At 42.5% G+C, this 11,817-nt stretch overlaps 1 protein-coding gene across 1 annotated transcript in view; it reads right to left on the bottom strand.

Annotated features, from left to right (window-relative positions):
• Positions 1-2,340: 2,340 nt before the first annotated feature.
• Positions 2,341-11,817, bottom strand: part of LOC115124259 (KN motif and ankyrin repeat domain-containing protein 4-like) — a 39,262-nt gene continuing 29,785 nt past the window's right edge. The window contains exons 5-10 of the mRNA XM_065005927.1: positions 9,725-10,084; positions 9,456-9,540; positions 5,344-5,563; positions 4,153-4,295; positions 3,548-3,748; positions 2,341-2,530 (exon numbers count right to left, since the gene is read on the bottom strand). Coding sequence (XP_064861999.1) covers positions 2,432-2,530; positions 3,548-3,748; positions 4,153-4,295; positions 5,344-5,563; positions 9,456-9,540; positions 9,725-10,084 — 1,108 coding nt within the window. The 3' untranslated portion in view covers positions 2,341-2,431. The remainder of the gene's footprint in view (positions 2,531-3,547; positions 3,749-4,152; positions 4,296-5,343; positions 5,564-9,455; positions 9,541-9,724; positions 10,085-11,817) is intronic.

Here is an 11,817-nt window from a genome sequence, read left to right as displayed (position 1 = left end):
CACACACACACACACACACACACACACACACACACACACACACACAGAGTCTTTAAAGATGTTTTTTTTACCTGTCCAGGAAGTGAAGAGCTCAGTCCAATGTCATTGACCTCACAACCTGATCCTTAGAGGCCCAAGAGGGAGTGAGGAAAGGAGACTGAATCAGACGAGCGGAGGTGAGAGATCTTCATCTGTGTCTGAAATAGAACCCTATTCTCTACTGTATAGTGCACTACTTTTGGCCAGAGCCTAGTAGTCAGCAACTAATGCAACCAGCTGAGCTCAGTCAATACTGAGCCAATAAGTGACCAACACAAAGAAGAAGAGAGAGAGACAGAAGGAGAAGAGAAAGAAGACAGAAGGAGAAGAGAAAGAGAATGAGAAGAGAAAGAGAAGGAGAAGAGAAATAAGACAGAAGGAGAAGAGAAAGAGAATGAGAAGAGAAAGAGAAGGAGAAGAGAAATAAGACAGAAGGAGAAAGAGATAGGAGACAGAAGAAGAGAGAGAAGGAGAAGAGAAAGAGACAGAAGGAGAAAGAGACAGGAGACAGAAGAAGAAAAGAGAGAAGGAGAAGAGAAAGAGAGACAGAAGGAGAAAGAGATAGGAGACAGAAGAAGAGAGAGAAGGAGAAGAGAAAGAGACAGAAGGAGAAAGAGATAGGAGACAGAAGAAGAGAGAGAAGGAGAAGAGAAAGAGACAGAAGGAGAAAGAGATAGGAGACAGAAGAAGAGAAGGAGAAGAGAAAGAGAGACAGAAGGAGAAGAGAAAGAGAATGAGAAGAGAAAGAGAAGGAGAAGAGAAATAAGACAGAAGGAGAAAGAGATAGGAGACAGAAGAAGAGAGAGAAGGAGAAGAGAAAGAGACAGAAAGAGACAGGAGACAGAAGAAGAAAAGAGAGAAGGAGAAGAGAAAGAGAGACAGAAGGAGAAAGAGATAGGAGACAGAAGAAGAGAGAGAAGGAGAAGAGAAAGAGACAGAAGGAGAAAGAGATAGGAGACAGAAGAAGAGAGAGAAGGAGAAGAGAAAGAGATAGGAGACAGAAGAAGAAAAGAGAGAAGGAGAAGAGAAAGAGAGACAGAAGGAGAAAGAGATAGGAGACAGAAGAAGAGAGAGAAGGAGAAGAGAAAGAGAGACCGAAGGAGAAAGAGATAGGAGACAGAAGAAGAGAGAGAAGGAGAAGAGAAAGAGACAGAAGGAGAAAGAGATAGGAGACAGAAGAAGAAAAGAGAGAAGGAGAAGAGAAAGAGAGACAGAAGGAGAAGAGAAAGAGAATGAGAAGAGAAAGAGAAGGAGAAGAGAAATAAGACAGAAGGAGAAAGAGATAGGAGACAGAAGAAGAGAGAGAATGAGAAGAGAAAGAGACAGAAGGAGAAAGAGACAGGAGACAGAAGAAGAAAAGAGAGAAGGAGAAGAGAAAGAGAGACAGAAGGAGAAAGAGATAGGAGACAGAAGAAGAGAGAGAAGGAGAAGAGAAAGAGACAGAAGGAGAAAGAGATAGGAGACAGAAGAAGAGAGAGAAGGAGAAGAGAAAGAGACAGAAGGAGAAAGAGATAGGAGACAGAAGAAGAAAAGAGAGAAGGAGAAGAGAAAGAGAGACAGAAGGAGAAAGAGACAGGAGACAGAAGAAGAAAAGAGAGAAGGAGAAGAGAAAGAGAGACAGAAGGAGAAAGAGACAGAATGAGAAAGAGATAGGAGACAGAAGAAGAGAGAGAAGGAGAAGAGAAAGAGAGACAGAAGGAGAAAGAGACAGGAGACAGAAGAAGAGAAGGAGAAGAGAAAGAGAGACAGAAGGAGAAAGAGATAGGAGACAGAATAAGAGAGAGAAGGAGAAGAGAAAGAGAGACAGAAGGAGAAAGAGATAGGAGACAGAAGAAGAAGAGAGAGAAGGAGAAGAGAAAGAGAGACAGAAGGAGAAAGAGAGGAGACAGAAGAAGAAGAGAGAGAAGGAGAAGAGAAAGAGAGACAGAAGGAGAAAGAGAGGAGACAGAAGAAGAAGAGAGAGAAGGAGAGACAGAAGGAGAAAGGAGACCGAATGAGAAGAGAGAGAAGGAGAAGAGAGAGAAGGAGAAGAGAAAGAGAGACAGAAGGAGAAAGAGAGGAGACAGAAGAAGAAAAGAGAGAAGGAGAAGAGAAAGAGAGACAGAAGGAGAAAGGAGACCGAATGAGAAGAGAAAGGAGACCGGAGACAGAGAGACGGAAGGAGACAGAGAAACAAGGAGATAATTGGCCTAAGTTGTGGTATAAAGAAAGGCTCTATATACAGCAGGAAGGGCTCTATTCGCTGCAGGAAGGGCTCTATTCGCAGCAGGAAGGGCTCTATTGGCAGCAGGAAGGGCTCTATTGACAGCACGGAACAGGGTTCCATTTGGACTTGGACATTCCTTGCACTGCAACATCTGTGTCTTTGAGTCCATTCACGGGGTAAGGAGTCTCAGACAGACGTCTCAGCGTGTGTTTGGTGGGCCTGGAGAAGGGCTGTGATGTCAACGTGGGACCCCTGCTGTGCTACAGACAGGGCCGTGCGACCACGCTGGAGGAGGTGGAGACGAAAACAGGGAGATGAGAAAGAAAGAAGATCAATACTTGAGGTATGCACTATAAATCATTCTTTAGTATTCCCTAAACCTCTCCTTGAGGAACCCTAGCTATTCCACATTGACATTCCTGAACTAGCACACCTGATTCAACAACTGAAGGGCTTGATGAATCAGGTGTGCCAGTGCTGAAATGGGTGGGAGTACTGCAGGAGAGGTTTGGCACACACTATACTTAAGTATGCAACCATGCTAAACGACAGTAATATAAACTAAAAAACGTGAGAGAAAACAGTGCACATTCACCAAGTGAATAAGAATTGATTCAATGAACACTTTGAAGATAGGCTGGAGTCAATTCAAAGCAGGAGGCCCTAAACTGAGAATGCTTCGCTCTTATTCTCTACCAGTCTACGGGGAGAGTTGGACAGCCTACAGGATTTCCCTTTTTATTTTTGCCCTCTTTCCCTACAGATTTAGCGGATTAGTGATTAGCTTGTCAAAGCCCAGTGAGGTTTGCCTCAACAAAAGGCTTCATTAATCCACAGAGAGCTGCGTGTTATTATAGAACAGCCACGCTGTCACTCTCACAGCTCAATGAGTCACGGGCTGCATCCTAATCTGCACCCTATTCCTCGTTTAGTCCACTTCTTTTGACTAGGGCCCATAGAGAATAGGGTGCTATTTGGGACTCAAACCGAGGTATTTGGGCTATCAAATGCTTCCAATTGCCTAAGCTGCTCTTTCAGCAAAGTCGCTAATTGTAGTGAGAAAAGAGGACTGACATCCTGTTAACATTGAGTCTTATAATGGCAAAATAAATGACTTGAGATGGTTGATAATTCCCCCCAAGAGTGTAGTTTGTAGTCTTATTCACTAGGTGGCGTAGGAGGTTGTTAGATGTATTGTCGTCTCCTGAAGTTACCGTTGGCCTCATGGTGAAACCCCTGAGGCTTTCAGGGGGTGGTTGGATTGTGTGTGTGTGTTCTGTAGTGTATCCATCCAGCACTCACCCTGTCAGTGACGCTGGTGTCACACTCGGCCGCTTGCAACAGCAGCCGGGCGATGTGTGTGTGGCCCTTCTCGCAGGCGCACACGAGGGCCGTGGCCCCCTGGCAGTCCTGGATGTTGGTGTCGGCCCCGCAGCGCAGCAGCAGACGCACCATCAGGCCCCGGCCATGTCTCACTGCTAGCATCAGAGCTGTTTGACCCCCCTGGAGGGAGAGACACAGGCAGAGGGATGAGGTCGGCCAAGAGAGGAGAATTATCTCGGCATGCAGAGAGAGCTGAAACTGACTGGCCAGGAGGCAGTTTGGGCAAATCCATCTTTAGTACAGAGGCTGGTCTTATAGGACAATGTTGTGTAGTGTGTTTAAAATAGAGAGGGAAATGATGCTGGCGCGGCCCTTGGGTCAGTTAAGACATGTTATTATGATTTCTGAGCAGAAAGACTCCACGGTATTCCCATGTGGCTCAGTTGATAGAGCATGGTGCTTAACAACGCCATGGTTGGAAGACTGAGATGCTTGGTCCTACAGTACAATATGTACCATATAATAGAGTTAGGATGAAGTATGAGGTGTGTATTTGGGGTGTCGACAGAGGCAGTGACAGTGACCTGGCTGGCTTGAGCATTGACGTCCCCCAGCTCCATAAGCCTGCCGACCACCTCCATGTCCCCAGAGCTGTCCGGGGCCGTCAGGGAGGCCAGCATCACCACTGTGTACCCCGCCTTGTTCTGAAGGTCCACCTCACAAACACCTGCAGAGGAAACACACACACATTTAGAAACGTGTATTGGACCTTCATGTCAACTTGTGTTTTTGTAGTGTTGTTTCAAGAGAGACTATAGATACACTATGGAACCATGTAGATACACTGTGGAACCATGTAGATACACTGTGGAACCATGTAGATACACTTTGGAACCATGTAGATACACTGTGGAACCATGTAGATACACTATGGAACCATGTAGATACACTGTGGAACCATGTAGATACACTGTGAAACCATGTAGATACACTGTGGAACCATGTAGATACACTGCGGAACCATGTAGATACACTGCGGAACCATGTAGATACACTGTGGAACCATGTAGATACACTGGAACCATGTAGATACACTGGAACCATGTAGATACACTGTGGAACCATGTAGATACACCGTGGAACCATCTAGATACACTGTGGAACCATGTACACTACCGTTCAAAAGTTTGGGGTCACATAGAGACGTCTTTGTTTTTGAAAGAAAAGCACATATTTTGTCCGTTTAAAATAACATCAAATTGATCAGAAATACAGTGTAGACATTGTTAATGTTGTAAATGACTATTGTAGCTGGAAACGGCAGATTTTTTAAATGGAATATCTACATTCAGCTGTGCTAGCCTAATTGGAAAAGGGTTTTCTAATGATCAATTAGCCTTTTAAAATTATAAACTTGGATTAACTAACACAATGTGCCATTGGAACACAGGAGTGATGGTTGCTGATCATGGGCCTCTATGCGCCTATGTAGATATTCCATAATAAATCTGCCGTTTCCAGCTACAATAGTCATTTACAACATTAACAATGTCTACAATGTATTTCTGATCAATTTGATGTTATTTTAAACGGACAAAAAATGTGCTTTTCTTTCAAAAACATTTCTAAGTGACCCCAAACTTTTGAACGGTAGTGTAGATAGACTGTGGAACCGTGTAGATATCCCATACAGTGAGTTCTTATGTACACATACTGTCCTACCTTCAACATTCGCATAATAGTGTAATCATACACACATACACAGTGGTGCCTACCTGTGTCCAGTAGCAGGCTGACAATGGGGTAGTTGGTGTGAGACACGCTGTAGTGCAGCACTGTGTTGCCGTTGTCGTCTGCCATGTTAACTAAGAAGGGGAGGAGCGACGGCGTGGCCGTCCTCACCTCTCTGAGGTGCACAGACACCGTATTGGCCAGAGAGTCCTCCTCAGCCGCCACCCGGAACCAATGCTGGAACAGCACCACCAGGCCACGCCTCTGGGGAACAGACGGAAGATAACCGGGGAGTGTTAGTTAGTTTGGGGCTGGGACAAAAGCCTGCACACACTGTGGTCCACCTGGACTGGAGTTGCCCACAGCCCTGCCATAGACTCTGATCTAAGATCAGTTTAACTGAAGACTTATTTCCATAACCCTTGGATATTTCAGGGAGAAAATTTGTACAGCAGATGGACATGTTAACAACGCTAACAGCAGATAGACATGTTAACGACACTAACAGCAGATAGACATGTTAACGACACTAACAGCAGATAGACATGTTAAAGACACTAACAGCACATAGACATGTTAACGACACTAACAGCAGATAGACATGTTAACGACGCTAACAGCACATAGACATGTTAACGACACTAACAGCAGATAGACATTTTAAAGACACTAACAGCACATAGACATGTTAACGACACTAACAGCACATAGACATGTTAAAGACACTAACAGCAGATAGACATGTTAAAGACACTAACAGCAGATAGACATGTTAACGACACTAACAGCACATAGACATGTTAACGACACTAACAGCAGATGGACATTTTAACGACGCTAACAGCAGATGGACATTTTAACGACGCTAACAGCAGATAGACATTTTAACGACACTAACCGCAGATAGACATGTTAACGACACTAACAGCAGATAGACATGTTAACGACACTAACAGCAGATAGACATGTTAACGACACTAACAGCACATAGACATGTTAATGACACTAACAGCAGATAGACATGTTAACGACACTAACAGCACATAGACATGTTAACGACACTAACAGCACATAGACATGTTAACGACACTAACAGCACATAGACATGTTAACGACACTAACAGCACATAGACATGTTAACGACACTAACAGCACATAGACATGTTAAAGACACTAACAGCAGATAGACATGTTAATGACGCTAACAGCAGATAGACATGTTAACGACACTAACAGCACATAGACATGTTAACGACACTAACAGCACATAGACATGTTAACGACACTAACAGCACATAGACATGTTAAAGACACTAACAACACATAGACATGTTAACGACACTAACAGCACATAGACATGTTAACGACGCTAACAGCAGATAGACATGTTAACGACGCTAACAGCAGATAGACATGTTAACGACACTAACAGCACATAGACATGTTAACGACACTAACAGCAGATAGACATGTTAACGACACTAACAGCACATAGACATGTTAACGACACTAACAGCAGATAGACATGTTAACGACACTAACAGCAGATAGACATGTTAACGACACTAACAGCAGATAGACATGTTAACGACACTAACAGCACATAGACATGTTAACGACACTAACAGCAGATAGAGATGTTAACGACACTAACAGCAGATAGACATGTTAACGACACTAACAGCAGATAGACATGTTAACGACACTAACAGCAGATAGACATGTTAACGACACTAACAGCAGATAGACATGTTAACGACACTAACAGCACATAGACATGTTAACGACACTAACAGCAGATAGACTTGTTAACGACACTAACAGCAGATAGACATGTTTAACGACACTAACAGCACATAGACATGTTAACGACACTAACAGCAGATGGACATGTTAACGACACTAACAGCACATAGACATGTTAACGACACTAACAGCAGATGGACATGTTAACGACACTAACAGCACATAGACATGTTAACGACACTAACAGCAGATGGACATGTTAACGACGCTAACAGCAGATAGACATGTTAACGACGCTAACAGCAGATAGACATGTTAACGACGCTAACAGCAGATAGACATGTTAATGACGCTAACAGCAGATAGACATGTTAATGACGCTAACAGCAGATAGACATGTTAATGACGCTAACAGCAGATAGACATGTTAACGACGCTAACAGCAGATAGACATGTTAACGACACTAACAGCAGATAGACATGTTAAAGACACTAACAGCAGATGGACATTTTAACGACGCTAACAGCAGATAGACATTTTAACGACACTAACCGCAGATAGACATGTTAACGACGCTAACAGCAGATAGACATGTTAACGACACTAACAGCAGATAGACATGTTAACGACACTAACAGCACATAGACATGTTAATGACACTAACAGCAGATAGACATGTTAACGACACTAACAGCACATAGACATGTTAACGACACTAACAGCACATAGACATGTTAACGACACTAACAGCACATAGACATGTTAACGACACTAACAGCACATAGACATGTTAACGACACTAACAGCACATAGACATGTTAAAGACACTAACAGCAGATAGACATGTTAATGACGCTAACAGCAGATAGACATGTTAACGACACTAACAGCACATAGACATGTTAACGACACTAACAGCACATAGACATGTTAACGACACTAACAGCACATAGACATGTTAAAGACACTAACAACACATAGACATGTTAACGACACTAACAGCACATAGACATGTTAACGACACTAACAGCACATAGACATGTTAACGACACTAACAGCACATAGACATGTTAAAGACACTAACAGCAGATAGACATGTTAATGACGCTAACAGCAGATAGACATGTTAACGACACTAACAGCACATAGACATGTTAACGACACTAACAGCACATAGACATGTTAACGACACTAACAGCACATAGACATGTTAAAGACACTAACAACACATAGACATGTTAACGACACTAACAGCACATAGACATGTTAACGACACTAACAGCACATAGACATGTTAACGACACTAACAGCACATAGACATGTTAAAGACACTAACAGCAGATAGACATGTTAATGACGCTAACAGCAGATAGACATGTTAATGACGCTAACAGCAGATAGACATGTTAACGACGCTAACAGCAGATAGACATGTTAACGACACTAACAGCAGATAGACATTTTAACGACGCTAACAGCAGATGGACATGTTAACGACACTAACAGCAGATGGACATTTTAACGACGCTAACAGCAGATAGACATGTTAACGACGCTAACAGCAGATAGACATGTTAACGACACTAACAGCAGATAGACATGTTAACGACGCTAACAGCAGATAGACATGTTAATGACGCTAACAGCAGATAGACATGTTAACGACGCTAACAGCAGATAGACATGTTAACGACGCTAACAGCAGATATACAGGTAACTGCCAAAATAATGGAAACACTTGAGTAAATGAGGGATACAAAGTATATTGAAAGCAGGCGCTTCCACACAGGTGTGTTTCCTGCGTTAATTAGGCAATTAACATCCCATCATGCTTAGGGTCATGTATAAAAATGCTGGGCAGACCATTATTTTGGTTACCATGGCTATGCCCCCATAGGATGACAACACTCCCATCCACAGGGCACGAGTGGTCACTGAATGGTTTGAAGAGCATGAAAACGATGTAAACCATATGCCATGGCCGTCTCAGACACCAGATCTCAACCCAGATGAACACAATCAACAAAACCACCAACAAAACACCAAATGATGTATTTCCTCGTGGAAGACTGGTGTCGTATCCCTCCAGTAGAGTTCCAGACACTTGTATAATCTATGTCAGGGTTCATTGAAACTGTTCTGGCTCGTGGTGGCCCTATTAAGACACTTTATGTTGGTGTTTCCTTTATTTTGGCAATTACTTGTACATTTTAATGATGCTAATGAAAGTAATGAGGTGCATAACGATGCTCCTCTTCATTAAATGAAAAATTATTTCATCATTAACACACTGTGTTTTGGTAGTGCCTGCCTTATCTGTGTTGACAGCCATTCATGTTGAATAAGGCTTGTGTAATTAGGTTTGTGCCTATAGGCCTATGTCTAAGTGTATTTCTGTACCATGCATACCATTTCATCATTGGGGTTATCCATGTTATCCATGTGATCGCTGACGAAATGACATGCTGCTATGAACTCCCCTTCTACAGCCTCCCTATGAGGACATAGAATCATCAGTCCCACGAGTCCCATTCATATACTTTCACTAACGTCAATACGTTACAATAAAGATTGTCTTGACACTTTTCAAAATTAAAAAATGAATATGCCAAAACAACTGGCAAATCATCAAATTGTATAATTCATGAACGAAATACAATATACTCAGTTCCCCTCACCTGTCTTGTTTGGGATCTGTGTTTGGATCTGGTTCTGCTTCCATGGGTTCCTCTGATGTTTTATCTGTCTTGTTCTGTTCCTCTGGTTCTGCAGCTTCCACATCCCCACCACTATCTGTCTGTTTGTCTGGTTCTGCAGTTTGAGTAGTCTGGTCCATCGGATCGGTTCCTTCAATCATCTCTTGACCTGGGCTTGGGTCTCCCTCTTTCTGGTCTCCATGGTTGGAACCCCCATGGTCGGCAAGTTTCTCTGCCATCTCCCCAGGGTAAGGTTGTCCTTCTGGTTGTTGCTGTAGCGCTGACATGTCCTCCTTTGCATGGCTCTTACGATCCAAGTCCTCATTTGGTGTTGTTTCAAATCTAAATGCATATCAGTAGGAACCAATGTGTTTTGCCATTATACTATTAGGAAAAAAGGGTTCCAGAAGGGTTCTTCAGCTGTACCCGTATGATAACCGTTTTTGGGTTCCATTTAGAACCCTCTGTGGAACCAAAAAGGGTTCTTCGGACAGCCAAAGAACCCTTTGAAGTTCTAGATAGCACCTTTTTTCTAAGTGTGTACAGCCGTCCTGACAATCTAGCCATGTACATTGCCTTCAGAAAGTACTCGTACCCCTAGACTTATTTCATATTTTTTGGGTTACAACCTGAATTCAATTTTTTTTTACTTACCCATAATGACAAAGTGAAAACATTTTGTAAATTCATTTTTGCAAATGAAATACAGAAATATCTAATCTACATAAGTATTTTCATAAGTATTCCCTGAGTCAATACATGTTAGAATAATCTTTGGCAGCGATTACAGCTGTGAGTCTCTCTGGGTAAATCTCAAAGCTTTCCAAACCTGGATTGTACAATATTTGCACATAACTATGCAACTAGGCAACTCAGGAACATTCATTGTCATCTTGGTAAGCAACTCCAGTGTACACTGAGTGGACAAAACATTACGAACACCTGCTCTTTCCATGACATAGACTGACCAGGTGACCAAAGCTATGATCCTTTATTGATGTCAGTTGTTAAATCCACTTCAATCAGTGTAGATGAAGGGGAAGAGACAGGTTAAAAAAGGATTTTTAAGCCTTGAGACAACTGAGACATGGATTGTGTATGTGTGCCATTCAGAGGGTGAATGGGCAAGACAGAAGATTTAAGTGCCTTTGAACGGGGTAGTAGGTGATAGTAGGTGTCAGGCACGTCGGTTTGAGTGTGTCAAGAACTGCAACACTGCCTGGTTTTTCACACCCAACAGTTTCCTGTGTTTATCAAGAATGGTCCACCACACATAGGACATCCAGACAACTTGACACAACTGTGTGAAGCATTGGAGTGAATGTGGGCCAGCATCACTGTGGAATGCTTTCGACAACTTGTAGAGTCCATTACTGATGAATTTAGGCTGTTCTGAGGGCAACTCGATACTAGGAAGGTTTTCCTAATGTTTTGTACACTCAGTGTATATTTGGCCTTGTGTTTAAGGTTATTGTCCCGCTGAAAGGTGAATTTGTCTCCCAGTGTCTGTTGGAAAGCTGAACCAGGTTTTCCTCTAGGATTTTGCCCATGCTTAGCTCTATTCCGTTTCTTTTTATCCTAAAACAACTTCCTAGTCCTTGCCAATGACAAGCATGCCCATAACATGATGCAGCCACCATCATGCTTGAAAATATGAAGAGTGGTACTCAGTGATGTGTTGTGCTGGATTTGCCCCAAACATAACACTGTGTATTCAGGACATAAAGTTAATTTCTTTGTCACATTTTTGCAGTTTTATTTTAGTGCTTTAATGCAAACAGGATGCATGTTTTGGTATATTTTTATTCTGTACAAGCTTCCTTCTTTTCACTCTGTCAATGAGATTAGTATTGTGGAGTAACTACAATGTTGTTCATCCATCCTCAGTTTTCTCATATCTCAACCATTAAACTCTGCAACTGTTATAAAGTGGTGAAATCCCTGAGCCGTTTCCTTCCTCTCCAGCAACTGAGTTAGGAAGGACGCCTGTATCTTTTTAGAGACTGAGTGTATTGATACACCATCCAAAGTGTAATTAATAACTTCACCATGCTCAAAGGGATATTCAATGTCTG

This window comes from Oncorhynchus nerka, linkage group LG20 (genome assembly GCF_034236695.1).
Source record: "Oncorhynchus nerka isolate Pitt River linkage group LG20, Oner_Uvic_2.0, whole genome shotgun sequence".
Lineage (NCBI taxonomy): Eukaryota > Metazoa > Chordata > Actinopteri > Salmoniformes > Salmonidae > Oncorhynchus > Oncorhynchus nerka.
Note: the sequence above shows the minus strand (reverse complement) of the source record. Positions and strands in the feature narration are given on the sequence as shown.